Source organism: Populus nigra, chromosome 4 (assembly GCF_951802175.1).
Source record: "Populus nigra chromosome 4, ddPopNigr1.1, whole genome shotgun sequence".
Classification (NCBI taxonomy): Eukaryota; Viridiplantae; Streptophyta; class Magnoliopsida; order Malpighiales; family Salicaceae; genus Populus; species Populus nigra.
Window position 1 is genome coordinate 24,498,416 of NC_084855.1, and position 20,703 is coordinate 24,519,118.

At 31.7% G+C, this 20,703-nt stretch overlaps 3 protein-coding genes across 10 annotated transcripts; 2 read left to right on the top strand and 1 right to left on the bottom strand.

Moving 5' to 3' along the window:
• Positions 1-343: 343 nt before the first annotated feature.
• On the bottom strand, positions 344-2,205 carry LOC133691515 (plasmodesmata-located protein 1-like). 2 transcript variants are annotated; one of them, XR_009841701.1, is made up of 3 exons: positions 1,148-2,205; positions 835-975; positions 493-631 (listed from the first exon to the last, which is right to left on the bottom strand). XR_009841701.1 is itself a non-coding variant. In XM_062112054.1 (2 exons), exons 1-2 carry the CDS (start codon positions 1,902-1,904, stop codon positions 489-491), a joined length of 900 nt encoding a protein of 299 aa, XP_061968038.1. In that variant the 5' UTR covers positions 1,905-2,191; the 3' UTR covers positions 344-488. The 2 variants fall into 2 exon arrangements, 1 of the variants encoding a protein (XP_061968038.1); XM_062112054.1 differs by lacking the exon at positions 835-975 and having other exon boundaries at positions 344-631; positions 1,148-2,191.
• Positions 2,206-10,214: 8,009 nt separating this feature from the next.
• LOC133692151 (probable inactive histone-lysine N-methyltransferase SUVR2) lies at positions 10,215-16,679 on the top strand. 7 transcript variants are annotated; one of them, XM_062112881.1, is made up of 11 exons: positions 10,215-10,394; positions 10,632-10,821; positions 10,908-10,934; positions 11,019-11,553; positions 11,774-11,985; positions 12,190-13,002; positions 13,929-14,203; positions 14,455-14,521; positions 14,623-14,673; positions 15,085-15,207; positions 16,059-16,679. In XM_062112881.1, exons 2-11 carry the CDS (start codon positions 10,639-10,641, stop codon positions 16,092-16,094), a joined length of 2,322 nt encoding a protein of 773 aa, XP_061968865.1. In that variant the 5' UTR covers positions 10,215-10,394; positions 10,632-10,638; the 3' UTR covers positions 16,095-16,679. The 7 variants fall into 7 exon arrangements, 5 of the variants coding, with proteins under 5 accessions (XP_061968865.1, XP_061968859.1, XP_061968864.1 ...); XR_009841830.1 differs by having other exon boundaries at positions 11,774-13,002; positions 14,623-14,788; positions 15,085-15,181; positions 16,059-16,100; XM_062112875.1 differs by having other exon boundaries at positions 11,774-13,002.
• Positions 16,680-18,356: 1,677 nt separating this feature from the next.
• Positions 18,357-20,091, top strand: LOC133691030 (large ribosomal subunit protein uL14). The gene is made up of 4 exons (XM_062111339.1): positions 18,357-18,512; positions 18,600-18,884; positions 18,967-19,008; positions 19,839-20,091. The coding sequence occupies exons 1-4, from the start codon at positions 18,500-18,502 to the stop codon at positions 19,919-19,921; spliced, it is 423 nt and encodes a 140-aa protein (XP_061967323.1). The 5' UTR covers positions 18,357-18,499; the 3' UTR covers positions 19,922-20,091.
• The last annotated feature ends 612 nt before the right edge of the window (positions 20,092-20,703 follow it).

Consider the following 20,703-nt stretch of genomic DNA (forward strand, 5'->3'; position numbering starts at 1 on the left):
CAAGTCCTCTGAGATTCTTCAAATGCAATGTGACCATACATGTGGCGAGCAGAGAAGCAAACTACAAGGAGACTTGTGTGTATGATTGATTAGTAGCACGGAGACTTGCTGCTATCTGTGGATGTACATGAAAAGGGAACTCCTCAAGTTAGAATTGTAGTGATATATATATGGGGACATGAATGTATCTTTTTCCCTCACAATCCCAAGACAAATTCTTGCCTAACTTTTACTTTTTCTCTGCAATTTCTTAGATTGTGTTCCGGATTGCGGTTGTGGTTTGAAAAGATCGAGTCTAATACATCTCGAGCCACAATCAACAGCAAAAACAAACAGAGACTAATTAGTTCAAACCCAGCTCATCAGCCTCTTAATATTCTGCCCTTGGAATCAATACATACAATTACATGCAAACACAGCTAGGACTAAAGTGTTGTGTGGTAAACAAGGTGGTGATGGAAAGGGTGAAGGAGTGGATGATGAACAAGTCAATGCCAACCTTCATGCTTACCAAGTCTTTTCTTGAAGATAGACCTGACAAACATCAAACAAACAACTCCAAACCCCAAAGCTGCCACTCCTCCAACTGCAATGGCCACTGTCCTCTGTGTGTGCTGCCTGGTCCCTACATCTATAAAACACCAAACACATCACTAGCATTAGAAAACTTTTATTGTATTATGAGGCAATAAATAAAACCCTAGGTTTCTTTTTCTTTGACCAAGGTTGGTTTTCATCTCTAAATCTAATAAAACAGAAAAAATCCCCAGCCCCCTTGAATCAGTGCTAAGAAGACTATGCAACTTTGACCAGGTAATCAGTCAAAAAAATCACCTGTCTCAATCACACAAAAAGCATCTCCATCTACATGCGCCCTATTTCTTGTATACATCTATTTACTTTTATTCACCATCATCATCGATCAAAATTATTATATTAAGGGTCTAGGATCTCACTTTTCCCACTCTTCTTTCTCTGCAAAAAACACACCTTTCAAGCTTCCTAGTGGGAGCAAATAAATAAATATACAAAGAAGCTCCTTGTAGAAGATAGCATTACTTATTAGGGATATATACATATTGTAATACAAAATGAAAGGAGCCTTCAAGATCCAAAGACATTGATGGTTTTGTCTTTTTAACTTTACCTGAAGTTGAAGAAATGCTAGGCACTCCATTGGGGTAATAGCTGTAGCTAAGATAGCACTTGTTGAGGTAGAGTTGCCCAGAAATTGAGTCACCACACTCACTCTTCACACTCTGTACAGCAGTATTCACACAATCCCCGCAATCCCCGCTTGACAAATCACCTTCACACTGGCCCAGAACAAACACTGACTGGTACTCTCCAGTGTAAAACAGCCCATTGCTACCATTTTTAACACCATCCACCATGGTTTCAAAAGCCGCATCTCTCCTATCCTCGAACCCGGTTCCACTCGCCTTAGTTGACCCACAAACCTTGTACAGCAACTCAGTTCCTGATACCTGCTTAAAACCAGCAACCTCGTACTTCAGGTAACACCCACTGAGTTGGACCCTGGCAGCTACCACTTTGCCACAAAGCTTGTCGATCAAGTCCGGGACTTTACTAACACAAGCATGGCAGGAATTGTTAGAGAGGTCCCCTCTGCATTGGTATAGACCCGTAATGACATTTTGACCATCACCAGATGTTGCTGTGAAATAAATTTTCTGTGAAGATTGCGAAACCAGAGAATTCAAGAGGTTCCTGAGGTTCTGAGCATAGATCCCCGATGGGTCTTGAAATTTTTGGTCAGCACACCCCTTGAAAACCAGAGTTGTGTGATCTGCAGCACCTACGACTGTCACTAAAAATCCAAAAACTGCAATCACAAACATGATATTAGACAGGAGAAAAGAAGGTTTTCTGAATAAACCCATCTGAGATTGTAGGCTAATTTCTTTTCTTTTCTCGGTCCAAGCCTTCAATACACGAAAGGTTGATCCTCTTGGAGTGTAAGAATTGGGAAGTTTCCAGGGTTTAGGCTAAAATCAACAAGAGAGAAGCTTGGTATATAAGGGACTGACTATGCCAGCCTGAGGTTTCCTCTAGACTTGGGGTGGAAGTAGCTTTTTTGGGTTGGTTTTGGTTTTCTTTTCTTTTCTTTTGTACTCACTACCTTTCCTTCCCTGCTTTAATTGCTTTGCACAGACACCTAAACAATAATGATAAGACATGGACAAGTATTTCAAACATCATGTTCAAGTGGTAAAATCAGGGGTTAAGTGTTCATTAACAGAAGCTAATATATTAAATATTTGCTAATAATACCAAGATTCCTTCTGTTTCTACAGTGTAAAGGCTGTTTGATTTCGTGTTTACACGGATTTTAAGAGTATTTTTAGTTTGAAAAAATATATATATATATATATATATATATATATTTAATATTTTATGATAATTTTAATGTATTTATATAGTGTTTTGCCACAATCAGGTAATCATATATTTGAAAATATTGGATTAGTTAATATATAATACAGTTTTATACAAGCTCCATTAAAATTCATTTAAAAAGTTTTAATTTAAAAGAAGATATATTTTTTAAAACGATCTATTTCTTGAAACTGCAGAGTAAGAACTTGAACAGTGTTAAATATAAACAAAGAGGCTGCGGTTGAACTTGCGTTTGACCAAATTTTAAATTTTTTTTTATTAAAATTGAGTGTGGTTTGTACTTTTTAGATCGTTTTGATGTGCTGATATTAAAAATGATTCTTAAAAAATAAAAAAATATTATTAACATGTATTTTAGTACAAAAAATTATTTAAAAAATAATCACTATCACATTATCAAACACGCTATAAGTATCACTGTAAAAGGAAAAGGACAAGACATAAAGATCTGATTGTATACGGAACACAGGAGAATTTTGACCAGGGCAGGGCGGCTGCACTGGTTTTTTACTGCAGTAAAAAGAACATGAATGCCGTGTTGTGCTTTTGGATACAAATGCAGATGGTAAATGTTGGTTTTACACCTAGTTATAAAACCGGACGACCTTAGGATTTTATTTTTGTTCGAAAAGTGTTTTAAAAAAATTATTTATTTTTATTTTAAATTTATTCTTTTATATTTTCAAATTATTTTGATATAGATATTAAAAGTAATTTAAAAAAATATATATATTATTTTGATGTATTTTTAAAGAAAAAAATACTTTAAAAAGTAATCATTATTATACTCTCAAGTCAGCCACTTAGAAACTGTTTGGGAACGCAATGTAAACCGTGTTTCTAAAAAATTTAAATTTTTTTTTGTTAAAATTTAATATAATTTTAATGTTTTGGATCGTTTTGAAGTGCTGATGTCAAAAATAATTTTTAAAAAATAAAAAAATATTATTGGCATATATTTCGACACAAAAAATTATTTGAAAAGTAACTACTATCACACTGTCAAATATACTCTTAGAACATGACCGGTTTAAAATCTAGACTAGTGTAAATTAAAAAAAAAATTAAGGTACAGTGTAAAACATATTAGCACCTTTTTTTTTATCTAAATGATATCTTTTTTATCCTAAAAAATAGTTGGATGAGCCCTTCCAACTTATGATTATAGTCTTGCCCCAAAATGATCCTCTTCGTGTTTTAAAACTATAGTTTTACATGGAATTTATTATATTAAAATTATATTAAAAAAATAAAATATATTAAAAAAGAACATGAGAGCAATAATAATATTATTAGGATTGATGTCATTTATCATGTCATCAATTGGTTTAAAAATCATATTTTCATAATCCTGTTGCATCCCACCACGAGTCTTTTAAATTTAGTAAAACCGAACTCATATTTCATATTTACTAGGCTGTTAGCAAGTTTTTTGCAGAGAGTTGGATAAAAAACGTGTGTGTGTGTATATACTATGTTATTTTTTATTGTGTATGATAAAATAGTTGAAATTATAATTAAAAAATTATTAAACAAAAAAAGTGTATAGTATCGTACACGGTGAAACTTGTGAGGTGAACCCGGACCGTGAATTCAACCAGGTTTAAAATTTTTTCTCTCCTTAAATTTGTAGCAAACCTAAAAAGAAATTACACAATGTCATTCATGGTAAAACACGAGAGAATGGACAGTATGGCTTCACAATATTCACTCTACACATATTTTTCTTAAATTTATAACAAAACCTAAAAAAATAATGATTAGTGTCATCCACGATAAAACATAAGGGGGTGAACAATACGTGTGTGCACAATATTGACCTCACTTGCTGTAGTTTATTTAGGGTGAATCCAGATCATGATCTAAATTGGATTTGATATTTTTCTTCTTTTAAATCTATAACAAACCTTAAAAAAATTAACGATATCATTTACAGTGAAACATGATTGGGTGAATAGTATAGCTATAAAGTGTTACCCTCCTATATTTGTGTGTGTGTGTAAATAATGAGCAGTACATGCACAGCAAACACACGAGGGTGAATAATACAGTTTCACAGTGTTGACCCTACACAGTTTAAATTATAAGTAATAAGTAATAAATAATATATATATATATATATATATATATATATATTATAATATAATATAATACAATGTTCATGTTCACATCATTGAAGATCTTTCTCGTATAATTTTTATTTTTGTATCATTATTTAACGGACACGCAAACAATTTTTTAATAAACATTAATCGATACTTTTTATTATATTGTTATTGAAAAAATAAATCACTCAATGGATAAAAAAACTAAAGTTGAGACGTGTATGCGTGTTCGGTAGGTGATGGACGTTTCTTGCTCTGTGTTTTCTTGCACATAAATGCTTCAAACCCCATTTTCCAACGGAATCATATAATAATATCGAGTGTGTTTGGTATTGTGGTAATTATTATAATTATAATTTAAAAAAAATATTTTATAAAAAATATTTTTAGTTAAGATTGGTTTTAAAAAATAGATGTTTGGTTAAAACTATGGTTAAAATTAAGGTTGAAAAAAAATAGTTTAATGCGTTTGGTTAAAAATGTTTTTGAAATTGAGATTATAAAATAATTTAAAAATATATATATTAATATTGATAGTTTTAAATTTAAATATTGTAGAATTAATTACTCCTATTACACCATGAAATACAAAATACTTTATATAAAATATTTTTTATTATTCCATTAAACTATTTATAATTCCATTACGTACAAAATTCATCCAACAAGAACTACAGTTTTCATAATTTTTTGAATGTAGATAAAATATTATCAGGTATAAAATTGATATTACAGTGCGAGTGAATTAAATTCACTCTATACTAGTTTTTCGAGAAAAAAATATTGTTCACATCACAGCGCGAGTGAATTTAATTCACTCTAAACTAGTTTTTTTAAAAAAAAACCAGTTAAAAAAATTAACATACTAAAAAAAAAAGTCACGTGAACCGTGCAAAGTGAATTCAATTCTCTCACGTGAACAATGTTCAATATACACTGGTCATGCTAATTGCACTGTTTAGTAAACAGTGCAATTAGCATGCACAGTGAGCAAGAGGCAGCATTTTGCTCCTTTTCCTTTTCCTGCGTCTCAGACACAAAAATATATAGGCTCCATACACAGTAAACTGTGTATTTTTTTTACCAAACGGCTGCAAACTGCATTTTAATTAAAAACACAGCCGCAACCGCGTAGCCAAACGGGCTCATCGGCTCACACAATTCCGCGTTAGCCAAGATATATAATATCGTTTGGTAATATGTTTAACCGTGTTTTTTTAAATTTTATTTTTTTATTAAAAATTATTTTTTATATATTTTTAGATTATTTTAATGTGTTAATTTTAAATTACAACCGCAATCACAATCTTAAATATACCCGCTTAAACCACTTTTTACTCAAGGCCATTCTTGCTTCCAAAAAATTATTTTAATTTATTTTTAAAAAATTATGTTGATTGTTAGCTGGAACTTGCAACCGGTCCAGCCCATGGCATATTTTAAAACTATGCTTTCTACATGGCAAAATCTATGGACATCTCCTTAGACCTATTGACCCACACCCACGACCATGCTTGCCCACGGGCTAGAATTGTTTTGCAAATTATTCATCGTCTCTTCAAATTTCCCTTTTGCTCGAATCTTCTGGCATTAAATAACTTGCATTCTATATTATTTTATTTCTCCTCGATAATGTGGGCTCCTTCTTTTGATTTTCTAAATTTAAAATTGGAGATTAATATTAAATATAACTAGCCAGTGCGCTCTTTAAAGCTAACAATGCATTTAATTATATTAATTATTAATTAATCAATACTCTAAAAAGCGTAAAGAAATTTTGTAACTTTCCCCACATATATATATTTTTTTACATGTTTTTTTCTCCAAAATTGACTTCTTCTTCATCTTTTTTTGTTTTTTTTTATTTTTTTTTAAATTATCTTTTTAAATATTGAATTGAATGAGAATTTAATTATGTAATTTAAAAAAAAAACATTATGAATTGCTACAATATTTCCTATACATGGTTTTTTTCTTTCTTTTTATGATTTTTTTCAAAAGAGTCTTTATCGATTTTATTTTTTTCATATTGAGCTGGTTGAGAATTTAGCTTCATAATTAAAAAAAATATTATGGATTGCTACGGTGTTTCGCTCATATGATTTTTGTTTTGCTTCAGTTTCCCCACATGTTTTTTTTTAAAAAATTATCTTTGTCGAATTTATTTTCTCAATGTTAAACTGGTTAATAATTTAGCTTTAGCTTTCCCCACATGTTTTGTTTTTCCATTTTTTCCCATTTTTTTTGTTTTTTTTCTAAAAATTGTCTTTTTTTGTTTTCTCATAATTGTTTTTGTCATTTTTTTTTCTATTGAGCTAGTTGAGATTTGTTTTAATGATTTTTTTTAATCTTTTTTTAGAATTATCTTTGTCGATTTTATTTTTTTCATATTAAGCTGATTGAGAATTTAACTTTGTAGTTCTTTAAAACACTGTGGATTGCTACAATGTTTCTCCACATAATTTTTGTCCTGCTACAGTGTTTTCCCACATGTTTTTTTATCAATTTTTTTTTAAATTGTCTTTTTCGAATTTATTTTTTTCATACTGAGCTAGTTGAAAATTTAGCTTTGCAGTTTTTTTTAAAAAAAAAAACATTGTTGATTGCTACAACGTTTCCCCACATGATTTTTTTCAAAATTGTCTTTATTGATTTTATTGTTTTTAATATTGAGCTGATTGGAAATTACAACTATAGATTTCCTTATGAAACACTATAGATTGCTATAGTTTTTCCTGCATGATTTTTTTTTCCTTTCGTTTTTTTTGTGATATTTTCCAAAATTTTCTTTGTTGATTTTATTTTGTTAATATTGAGCTGGTTTAAAATTACAATTGTATATTTCCTCACAAAACACTATAGATTGCTACAGTGTTTTCCTAAATGATTTTAATATTGAGCTGATTGAGAATTTAGCTTTAATTTTCCCCGCATGTTTTTTTTTGCTTTTTTTCCCCAAAATTGTCTTCTTCTTCTTTTCATTTTTTTTTTCTGTTGTTTTTTTTCAGAATTTTTTTTGTTGATTTTATTTTTTTAATATTGAGTTGATTGAGAATTTAGCTTTGTAGTTTTTTTTCTTTAAAACACTGTGAATTGCTACAGTATTTTTCCACGTGGTTTTTTTCCTCTTTTTTTATGATTTTTTTTCTAGAATTGTCTTTGTCGATTTTATTTTTTTTCATATTGAGTTGGTTGAGAATTTAGCTTCGTAGTTTTTTTCTTTAAAACACTGTGGAGTGTGGAATGCTACGGTGTTCCCCTACATGATTTTTTTTGTTATGATTTTTTTTAAAATTATCTTTCTTGATTTTATTATTTTTAATATTAAGCTGGTTGAGAATTACAACTTTAGATTTTCTCATGAAACACTGTAGATTTCTACAGTATTTCCCTGCTTGGTTTTATTTCCTTTCATTTTTTTATGATTTTTTAAAATTATCTTTATTTATTTTATTTTTTAATATTAAGCTGGTTAAGAATTTAGCTTTGTAGTTTTTTCCTTAAAAATATTATGGATTGCAACAATTTTTCTCCATATGATTTTTTTTATGATATTTTCCACAAATCCACAACAAAGCACAAGTATGCCACAAACCCGCAGCATCGCGCAAGCATGACATCTAGTTAATTATTATCCATTGTTGTATTCAATATTAAAAATAATTAGTTTGTATTTTTGATATAATTAAAAATAATTATTATCCCATGGCATCGCGCGGGCATTCAATATTAATATATTTTTAATTTAAATAATAATATATGACTTAATCAGGTGTGTTAAGACATTTATGTATTTTTCTTTTGGCTTTTCGGGTAATTATCGAATTGAAAGAGGGGTTGTTGCGTCTTTTACCAGTCATATATTGTTACTTAAATTATCAAACTAGAGGCGTGCGGGGCTCCAAAGAATTTATGGCATCTCGTGCAGCTAAGATATGTAGCCAAATGGTGGCTTCCAAGGTAGCGATAGAATCCTTGAATCCTCTCAATGGTGCCTACATGATCAGGCGGCACATATTTCTTCTTCACCTCTAGTTTGTTATCAACAACCATTTTTTTTTCTCTTATTTTCTCTCTTTACCTAGGAAAATGTGTCGTCCATGAAAAAAAATTAGTGCAGCCTTTTAATTAATTTTGTCTTCATATTTGATATCTAGTCTTTTAATTAATGCTATTTTATTTTAAATAATTTATAAAAAAAATATTTAAAATAATTCATCCTAGTGATTTTTTTTATCTTCAAAATTTGGTCATTACAAAATTCAATGCAACCCTTCAATTACTTGTTTTTTCTATTCATATTTCAACCCTAGTCTTTTGATTAGTATTTTTCTTATTTAAAATAATTTATAAAATTAGATTGTTTTTTAATTTCACCCCATTGATTTTTTCATATGTTTAATTTGATCTCCATTCTTTTAATTTATTTATTGTATTTAAAATGATTTATATAACTAGTTTGTTTTTTGATTTTATTCTCCTTGGGTTTTTCCCCTATTGAATCTTCAAACTTTAATTATTTTTTTTTAGTTTGATTGTATTTTGTAATGTCATCATTCAACATTAAATTTGTTTTGTATTGAACTTCTTGATTAAGTCGGGTAAAGAGTTCAACAGATTACGAACTTGAGATATTAATTTGTGGTTAGGATGTTCTCCCGGGGTTTGTTTAGTTTTTTTCATTCATCTTTTAATTTTTTTTTTTGTTTCATCATCCAATAGTTTTTTCACTTTTGATGAGATTTTTTTGACTTTTCAAGAGTAACACGAATTGCATCGAGGTTTTTTTTTCTCATTTCTAAATCTACCTCTTTTAAAAGGAAATCTTTTAAATTATAATAAATTAATTTATTTTATCATTCAATATTAAATTAATCTATTATTGCCTCGGTTTTGTTTTTGTGCTCTTTATTAGATGTTGCTATCTTAAAAATATTTTTTAATTAAATTAATTAATCTAAATCTTGAACATTAAAACTTGTTTTATATTGAGGTTTTGAGGGATTGATTTGGGTTCAGAAAATTGACTTGGATTTACTTTGTTTCCTCCTTTTTTAACTCTTTTTTTTTTGTTTCATCCTCATTGTTTTTTGAGTTTCCCCCTTACTTTTTATAGGTTTTTCCATTTGTTTTGAAAAAAATATGTGTCACCAAGATTTTTTTTTCATGCGTTGTCCAATTTATTTATTTTATGAGAATTTTTACTTTTGAATTAAATATAAGTATCGAATGTTTTTCGTGCTTTGTTTTAATTTTATTTAAAAATCAGGTCGGTTTAAACCTTGAATCTTCTGGATCACGAGTCAACTATTTAGATCAATTATACCTTTAAAACAATGTATTTTGATTTTGATTTTTTGATTTTTTTCAAAATAATTCCTCACTTTCTTGGTTTTTATTTTTGTTTTGGATTATTTTATGAAGTTGTGGCCAAATAAATTTTTAGTCCTGCCCTTCAATTCAATATTTCATAATATTTGAGATTTTGACTCTTAATGTTTTTATTTTTTATTTTTATTATTTTTCTTTTTATTAAATATTAATAACTTTTTATTAAATTTTAATTTCATCAATCGCTAATATTTTTTTTGATTTTATCTTTTATTATTTTAATTATTAAAAATTGATAATTAATTTTTTTTGAGTTTTTTTTTTAAATACTCGTGCAGCACTTTTTTCACGCTTTTAAAAAAATTGATCCGCCCGCAACGAACACTGGCAAGCTACCTAGTGAATCACTAATATCCATTTTACATTTCTGCTTTCCTGTTTCAAAAACGCCAAAACGCAAAGCAGCCACTATCTCCACTCTCTCCTCTCCGAATGAGCTAGGGTTTATCGTTTTTCGTATTCCGTTTCCATAATCAGGTACATTGCTGTCACCTTACCTCGCCAATCAATCAATAATTCTCGCCGTCTTCTTGATCATCATCGTTTGAGGAATTCGATGATCGTTAAATTTTGGGGATTTTTTTTTTGTTTTTACACTAATTAAATTGGCTATTCCATGGTATCTGCATGTGCATTTGAGTTTTAGATGAAATTAGGAAAAAGAAACCTAATTAGAAATGTAATTATTGAGTTTTTCTTGCGATTTTTTTTTAGGTATCCGATGGCTCCTAATCCGAGAGTGGTGAACGCGTTCAGGGCGATGAGAGCGATTGGAATAACAGAGAAGCAGGTTAAGCCTGTATTGAAGAAGATGCTGAAGCTCTATGACAAAAATTGGGAGCTTATAGAGGAGGAAAATTATAGAGCTCTTGCGGATGCTATCTTTGAAGAGGAGGAGGCTAAGGTGCATTTCTTTTATTTATTTATTCTCTGTTTTTTTGTTTTATTTTAATACTGTGACTGTGTGTTTGATATTTGTTTCGAATTCAGGTTCCGGAAGAGAAGGATGAGGCTGCTGTGAGTGATTTATTTGTTTTGCTGGTAATGTTGTGTTGTTTGCCTGTATCTTCTGAAGTGGTTATTGGCTGTTTTGGTTTGCAGGAGGGGACTTTGGAGGAAGAAACTTTGGTATCTAGTGAACCTGAGTTGCCATTAAAGCGGCTGCGAAGAGGGCAAGAGGGGCAAGTTTCCGGATCTCCTAGTGACATTGAGGCTGGATTGGGTGGAAGCCCTTTTAAGAAGAGTAAAGTTGAGGGGAAGGGACTGGCTGGTGAAACATCGGAGCAGCAGTCATCGGACATGAGAATTTCACAACCGAAGCCAATTGCAATTTGGTGTCCTAATAGAAACACAAGTTCACAAACTGTTTCTCCTCGTCGTTTGGCAGTGCTGGAACACTCTAAGCAGCGTTCCAATGAGGGAAAAGATCCTTTATTATCCGAGGCTGCTGCACAACAGAAAAGACCTAATTTAAAAGGATCGTCACAAGCAGTTCACCTTAAAGACCCCATAGTTCAGCAAGGCATTGTTCTTTCACCCAAACAAAAAATGCTTCTTATCAAGCCTAAAGATGAGCCATTTACTGATGACGTGCCTTTTGATAACGCACCACAACCTATCGCAATAATCCGACCAGGTAAATTGATTCAATCATTGGGGCAGAGGAATCGGGGAGTGTTGTTTGTAACCATAAATGATGAAGTTTTTTTTCTCCTCTAAGTTTTTAATTTGAATATCAAAATTGCAATTAATGTCTTTCTTATTATTTTGTTTCTTCTTATGTAAAGGATTTGAATGTCGATATGGCAATTAATGCTTTTCCTGTGGGCTGATTTTGGTTTCTTCAACCTTCACAGATTGTGCAAGTAAAGAACAATATTTTAATCAGAGAGTTTCTTCACTCAAACAGCATCGACAAGAACGTCCAGCATCCCAAGTTTTAGCTGGTGAAGGTAGGGAAGAGAACCTTCCAGTCCCATCAAGTCTGACAAGAGACAGCTGTGAACTTGCAACCATTCCAGAGGAAGCTCAGGCTAACTTAGAGATCGCCACCTCAGCATTGGGAGAGGTGAAGATTTCTCTGAGCTGCAACTCTTTGCTTGGAAGACCAAATTTTCATATGCCTAGTCAAGATGAACTTCTGAAATCAATGCAGGAGAAATGTCTCCGATCTTACAAAATCATCGATCCAAACTTTTCTGTCATGCAAATACTGAAAGATATGTGTGAATGCTTCTTGGACTTGGCAACTGATTCCTCTCATGAATCGCAGGAAAGGATATTGAATGTAACTCCAGCTCTTGATCTATTGAAGAAATCTGCTGGTGTTGGTGCCATTAAACAAAATGACCGTATACAAGCCTATTTTGCAAACAGATCAGTTGATGCCTGTTGCTTTGATGGGATGGCCGCTCTTCAAATTCCAAGACCACTACAACTTTCGAATGGCTTGGAGGTCATGCATTCAAGTGAAGAGGTTATTGTGAATGGGTGTTCTGGAAGTGGCAAAGAAAAGGAATTTGAAGATGCTGAGTATGGTAGTTTGATTGTGGTTCCACAGCATCAATTAACTGCTGATGAGTTTAGGTTCCTTAATTACCATTCTGACATTACCAAGGGAGAAGAAATGGTTGAGATTCCATGGTCGAATGAAGTAAACAGCGAGTTTCCCCCAGTTTTTAACTACATACCCCGAAATTTGATTTTTCAAAATGCTTATGTCAACTTCTCTCTCTCACAAATTAGGGCTGAAAATTGTTGCTCGGCTTGTATTGGTAATTGTTTGTCGTCATCTACGCCTTGTGTTTGCTCCAGCGACAGTGAGCATCGTTTTGCATATACTTTAGAAGGCCTTGTCAAAGAGGATTTCTTAGAAGATTGTATCTCTCTAACTCGGAATCCTCAAAGACAATTTCTTTTTTACTGTAGAGATTGCCCACTGGAAAGATCAAAAAATGATGAGATGTTGGAACCATGCAAGGGTCATTTGAAGAGGAAATATATTAAAGAATGTTGGAGCAAATGTGGCTGCCACAAACAGTGTGGAAATAGAGTCGTGCAGCGAGGTATAATGTGCAAGTTGCAGGTATGAGTAGAATATGCTACTGCATTTTTGGCCAGCTAGTTATTATGGCATGGGCTTTGCACGTGGGAAATTTATATTATTATGAAAAAGTTAAGGTTTAGTTTAAGAATAATTAATCAAATTATGCAAATTATGATTGGAAAAAAATTATTTGAAACATTTTTCCAGTTTTAGCTAAACCTACATGTTGTTGACCTTTTATTTTAAATTTTTTATTGAATAATAAAATAGTTCATTATCCCTATTAATTAATTAAATAACTAAAATCATATCCTTGAAAAAAAAAGGGGCTCAAATCTACTCGATTCCTTTTAGTAGCATTTTTTTTTGTATATTTTTTCTTTTTCTCTAGCAATGGTTTATCTAGCTATGAAATTTTTTTGTATTATTATTTGGTTTGCTAGGGTTTTGCACAACACACTATTAATTTAAATATGGAAGGGCAATAAAGTTTAGTAAAGTTTAATATAGATAAATTATTTAATGGACATGTTATTGTTTAAAAAGACAAAGTAAATACATGAATTAGTAAAATTTGTTTAGTTATAACAGGTTGTATTAGCTAGGTAACTACAAGGTAGTTTTTGTTTTTAAAGAAACAAACAGCAATCTTGTTGAGTGAGTATTTTGTTAGTCTTATAGTTTAGTTAATAATTGAATGCCATCACAAAAATATAGAAGTGTAATAGAGGTCATAAAATCATAAGTAAATAAATAAAGGGTATGTAATTCTTCACATGAGAAAAAGATTAATGGTATTTTAGTCAAATCAAGTGTTTCAACAGAGTTCATACTTATATATACAATTATTGATTTATGGTTCCTAATATAAGAAAAATGACCATATAAATTGTTCCTTGAGTATTCTTTACGATGTCTTGTTTTTTCACAATTTTTTCTCATTGCTAATTTTTTGTGCGCGTCAGGTTTTCTTTACTCCTGAAGGAAAGGGGTGGGGTCTCAGAACTCTAGAATTGCTACCAAAAGGTACATTTGTATGTGAGTATGTAGGGGAGATCCTAACCAACAAGGAGTTCTACGAGAGGAAGATGCAAAGGGCAACTAGCAACAAAACTGAAAAGCATGCCTATCCAGCTGTACTTGATGCAGATTGGTGCTTGAAAGGAGTTGTAAATGATGAAGAAGCTCTGTGCTTGGATGCGACATTTTATGGAAATGTTGCTAGGTTTATCAACCACAGGTAAGACTGTATATCTGATGCATATGGCTTTGAGCAGTTGATCTCCCATAGACTTTTTTTCTTTCTTTTCTTTTTGAACTTTTCAGTTGGTTTTCCTTATTTCACATGCACTGGAAAAATTCTTAATTTCTATCAGAAAAAGAAAAGAGAAAAAGGATGATATGAAGTTTCAGCCCTACATAAGTAATCTTCCCTGTGCTGGTGATCAGAGAGTTGATGCATTCTGATAAATGTTCTTTTGTTTTTGTCAGATGTCTTGATGCTAACATGATCGAGATCCCGGTGAAGATTGAGACCCCTGATCATCATTATTATCATGTATGGATGCTTCATTTGGATTCTTATTACCATGTATATATTGAACATACAATTATATTCTCAATGACACTACTTCTCTCATAGGATTAATTTTCATGCAGCTTGCTTTCTTCACGACTAGAGAAGTGAATGCTTCGGAAGAGTTAACCTGGGTGAGCAATGTCACTCGAGTTTATGAATTTTTCCATGTTTTTGCTTAGTTATGTAAGCATCGTTGCTCTGATGCTTTCCAATGAGGAGGCATGGTTGGCATTACACTGTTTTACGGTAAGTTATATTGTGTTGCAACATTGTAGTCGTTGTTTGTGAGAAATATTATCAGTTCCTTTACTGCTGCTGAAATTACAAAGATGGTATGTCTAAATGTTTGTTTTCTTTAGTGATCGAGAGCTTTATTTATTGTAGCTATGACATTTGCAATTGGAAATTCTATATACTACTTGTTTTTGTTATACTTACTTAGCAGTTCACATCATGCCGTGTTCCATGCTCTTCAATTTTAAATTTTTTATCATGTGCAATCTTTCTATGGTTTTAAAAATTGGTGTCCGACATGTCTGCAGGATTATGGCATTGATTTTGATGATACTGATCAACCTGTGGAGTTATTCCATTGCCGATGTGGCAGCAAGTTCTGCAGGAACATGAAACGTTCAAGTAGTAAGCTTATTCTAAATCTTTATGAGGCACGAGTTGAGCAATGTGAACTATTTTGACCTCTTTACTTTTTAGTGATATTGAGATGCAATCTCCGAGCATGTGCCCTTTTGACGTCTCCAAGCTTTCCTTGGAAGCTGTATTGTTTGTTATGTTTATGATAAAAAACCTATGGTTTTCAGGTCTCAAGGATAGCCTAGTAATAGGCGCTGGTGTTTGGTCATATATCATTGAGTTGGCAATTAATTTTAGTTTAGATAGTGAAGCAGGTTTTTTCAAATCATTCACTGATCACATATGGTGTTCGCATTTGAGATTTCTTAGGGATATATTTAGCTGATATTTTCCAGGATGGAATAGCACTTCTATTAGAATTATATTTTTTCCTTCAATTTTATTTCTGTATCTCTTCTTCCTTCTTAATCAAAATTCGTTTTGTTCTCCAACCAGAATATTTTTAAAGTGGCTTCTGCGCCTCTTGCTTTCCCATAGATGCTGTTGTCAGTTAATGAACACGTAAATTGAAGTTATCAAAAGAAAATTATTATTGTTAAGAACTCTGATGTCGCAAATCTTTATTTTTATTTGGTAACCCTTGGTGCTCCTCTACATTATATTTCAGAGAGGTGTGTGTCGGTGCTGTCCACATATCTTGGCAGCCTGATAATATACATCGTAGATTTTCTAGTTTCAAATAATTTCTTTTGCATTGGCTTATTTGCCCTATTTCCTGTAATGTTCTCCTATCAAGACTCAGGTTTGGGGAGCACAGAGTGCTGATATTTGGATGACTTTTTTCTTGTGATCCTGTTGCTTCCCGCCTTCTGTTCTTTTGGCATTCCTTTTCCTTCTAATGATACCACCTTTTGCACTGGGGCAGGATCTAATTCAGCAGCAAGATGATTGGGAGCGATGACGAGACTGCTGATATTTTGTTAGAATCCCATCCATGACAAGGGAAGAAAGCTTTCAAGTGGACTTGCTTAATTTTTCTTGGTCCTACTGTAATCTTGTCAAAGTCATGTAATTATTTTGTTAAGCGAAGTGGTTTATCAGCAGCGGCCTTATAAATCTGGTTTTGGTTGCACAGATTGCATGATCTACCGTCTCTACCGTGGATTATGCATCTAAATCCTGGACATTTTGCTGCATTTTGGAGGAAGGGGGCCCTATGTCAGGTGTTTCCTGTGGATCTTTTTTTAGTTTTGCTGAAGTGTTTCTGTGGTGCAGGGGCAACAAAAACTGGGTCATGTATGTTGGTTGGTGTTTATTCCTATTATTGTACAGGTTTATGGCTGTCTTTGTAATCTGCTTTATCTGCTTTTGACTGCTTCCCGTCGATGTTGGTCTGCACGGTTTGGCCACCGGCTGCTATTTGGGTGGGCAGAAGATGCCATTCAGCGCAGCATGGCTTGTTTTTGCACAAGCTGCTGCTATTTGGCCTTGGCATCTACTCTGCTATTTGGGGTGAATTATATTTTAGTTCCTTAGTTTATCAAAACATATTAATTAATCCTAATAATTTTAGAAGCTACTAGATTAGGCACGCTCGCTCAACTCAGCGGGTCGGATTAGACTTTTTTCAACCTGAACTCCTTTTCAACCTGAAATAAAAAGTTCAATGGAATTAGAAAAAATTAATTGTTAAAAAGAACATTAAAAGAAAATCTAGCCACCTGGTTAAATTTCTTTTAAACTTGTGATCTGAGAAGTTAATAAAATTCTAATTAAAATATAAAGGGATGAAATTGAAAAGGAAAGTTTCAATAAAAATGATTAAAAAAAATGTCAATAAAAAATGTAAAGATCAGGATGCGATTGAAGAGGATAATGTAAAATATTAATTGAAGAGGATAATGTAAAATATTGAGAGATGTAATTGTAAATTTTATTTTATTAAAAAAGTATTTTAAAAAATAGCAAAAAAAAAGTGAGGATTAAAAAAGTAAAAAAAATTTAAAGGAAGGTTAAATTTAAAAAACAATTTAATTTTATAAATAATCTAAGTTAAAATAAATAATAATAAAAAAATATGAACTTAATCTGGAAAATAAATAAATTAAAGAGCTGTTTTAAAAATATACAGGGTTAGGTTTAGAATCGAGAATGCGAAAGGAAAGAAAAGAGAGGAAAAAAATGATTATGGGCGCAAAACCTGACATGTATTTTGCCACGTGCGTAGCTTAAAAATGAAGTTGATGTTATGATAATTAAATTGCCATTATGGAAGCTAGAGTTTGGCTGTAAAATGGTTACTGTATGAGCTGTTTGAAGACCGCGAGAAAACTCATGCGCAATAACCTTTTTTTAGATTAAATAATATTTTATTTATATAAAAATACTAAATTGTCCCTGTTCAAGCTTAATAATTATAATAAAAAATAAAATGAAAATACAAAAACTTCTTGACTCAAAGCAAAAACAATTATGATTCAAGAACATTGCCATGATTTCACTGTTCAAGTAATAATTAAAAAAAACTATTATACCCCATCCCACAGGCTAGTTGTGTTATGTTTATAATGGTCGAATTTTCATTTCCCTGCTCTAATCCATAGTGACAATAAATTTATATGTACTATCATAAATGCATAAACCAATAGCCCTTCTAATTTATTTTAATATATTTAATTTATGTTTTTAATTCATTTACAGTTTATTTTATTCTTTTATAAAAAATTAGTGATGAAAAAAAATAAAATGTTGTTTGAACAAAATATTACTAAATTAAACATGATCAACTAGGGATAACAATTGGTATTATAAGATTGTTTATATATATATATATATATATATATATATTAAGATATGTATATATTATATTGAATTAAAAAATTATAAATATTTTACAAGTTTAATTAAATTTAACAATATTTATATTTTATTAATTATTTATCAGGTGAGAATTTTGAACACCCATTCCTAGCCTAAAATATTAACTATTAAATTAAATTAAATCAAATCAAATACTATTCCAGTAAATTGCATATATACCGGTTGTTTTATTGTGTTTTTGCTGTTGCTAGAGGATTTAGTTTTTATTTTTATTTTTATTTATAATTTTTATGTAATTATCATCCTTTAAGGAATTATTTATTAGTTTTGATCCTATCAGGATTAGTTCCTTTATTTGTACAAACTTCAATTACTAAATTGTAACTAACTCCTTGTATTGGTTGGATCAAAACGGCGTCGGTTGCAAATATTGCAAAACCCTAGGAGGCCTAGAAACTCAGTGATATATAATAGATAGAGCGTTACAATTTATTGCTGAAGGGGGAAAGGCGGGTGCGCAGACGGAAGCGAAGAAGGCGATAAAAAATGTCGAAGCGAGGTAAAGCCACTGACCCTACCTTCTCCGAGTAATGAAACGACACGTCAAGCACACCAAACGCTTTAACATATTTCTCTTCTGTTTCAGGAAGGGGAGGATCGGCCGGAAACAAGTTCCGCATGTCGCTGGGTCTTCCGGTGGCGGCGACGGTGAACTGCGCTGACAACACTGGAGCGAAGAATCTCTACATCATATCAGTGAAAGGAATCAAAGGTCGCCTCAACCGTTTGCCGTCGGCTTGCGTCGGAGACATGGTGATGGCTACAGTGAAGAAAGGAAAACCTGATCTCAGGAAGAAGGTGATGCCTGCTGTCATTGTTAGGCAGAGAAAGCCTTGGCGCAGAAAGGACGGTGTTTTCATGTATTTTGAAGGTTTGTTTAGTAATTTTCCTTCCAATTTTGATTTTCAGATTTTAAAACCTTACATATATAAATTTATTTGTTTTGTTTGCAGATAACGCTGGTGTTATTGTCAATCCCAAGGGAGAAATGAAAGGTGAAATTATTTCTTAAACTTCATTTTTGTTAAGTTTGCTGCGTTTTAGCTTGTGATTGTTTTACAATTCTGCATTTATTGTAGCTGATCAGTGATCTTGCTGTGGTGAAACTTGTTGTGGTTTGCTTGAGATATAATTAAATAGCTTGTGGTTTTGAGATCTTCGATGACTGATGAGTTGCGTTTTCCCTGAATTTTGATTTTCGGGAAAGGCTAAGGTTCTCTCATATTTAGCCCTTGATGAGTTTGAAAATCCCACCACTCGGTGATGTTGACTTCCCATTTGTTATGATTCCCATCTGATGGCTTGGAAGCACGTGCTCATGTAAGCTCTAGTTTATAGCAGTCTAACCCATATTTTTTAGGCTCCAATTATGAAAGCATTTGGATGATTATGGTCCCTTCACCCATTTATTGAACACAACTCTCTGGGGACAAGGACTTTTTGTGCAGTTTTTTGATCATTAATGGTTACCTTAGATTTGAATTGTTTTTTGCTCTCTATTAATAAGGGAGGGTGGTATATGATTTTTGATTAGCAAAAGGCATTTTAGATGTGGTTTTGAAGTTTTTTGTAGGTTTGTTTGTTTAGTTTCTAAGAATTAATAGGTTGTCAAATGGCTTATCATGATGGTTTTATGTTCGAAATGAGAATTATTACCAATCAATACGCTCAATATGTTTTTGGAACGTGTTGTTTGCTTGGGCCTGGCTGTTGTTTATGATACCCTCATGAGAATCATAAGCGGGGATCGGTGTTACTCTAGTTTTTGCCGTAATATTTCTGCAATGGTTCATGTTGCTGATTGTTGTTGTTTTGCTGCTTGTAGGATCCGCCATCACTGGACCCATCGGCAAGGAATGTGCTGATTTGTGGCCAAGAATTGCCAGTGCTGCCAATGCCATCGTCTGAATGGAGATTGGTTTTTGATATGTCGTGGCTTCAGAACTTGATGCTGTCTTCAGAATGTTATTACCTTTATGTTCAGACAGAATTAAATGGAATGGAGGACCTTCATGAGCCCTGTCTATGTTTTTGATAAATTGCAGATGTTTAAGTTTTGATCGATTGCTTTGCTACAATTCACAGCTATTTCTCCTCTCTATTCTCTTTTGTCCCATCAAGATCGTTAGAGAGGTGAACAAATGGATGACAAGAAGGGAGCGAGAATCGTTCTTGTTTTAGGATTGCCCTGGTTACCAGCTTAACCTGTTAAATCTGGATCGTATTATGAATGCTTGTTAACTAAATAAATAAAAAAAAAGTGAATATTAACAATTTGAAATAAATAAAAAAAATTAATTAAATAAATAAATTCAAGTTAATTTATTATCATGTTAACTTTTTAAACTCAATATTTATATCATGAAAATTTAATAATTAAATAAAAAAAATTTAACATTAACAAATTAAATTAAATAAAAATATTTATGAAAATAATAATAATAAAAAGTTGATGGATCTATTTGGAATTAACTAGGTTAATCCGTGAAATTAGATTAACTTGTGAAATTTAGGATATATGTTATGAAAATCTAACTAGGTTAATCCGTGAAATTAGGTTAATTCGTGAAACTTAATAGAAAAAAAATTAATATTAATAAATTAAACTAAATGAAAAAAATTAATAAAAAAATAAAAAAACAAAATTTTGTTTTAAAAAATATAAAAAAAATCAGCTAAAAAAACTTAAA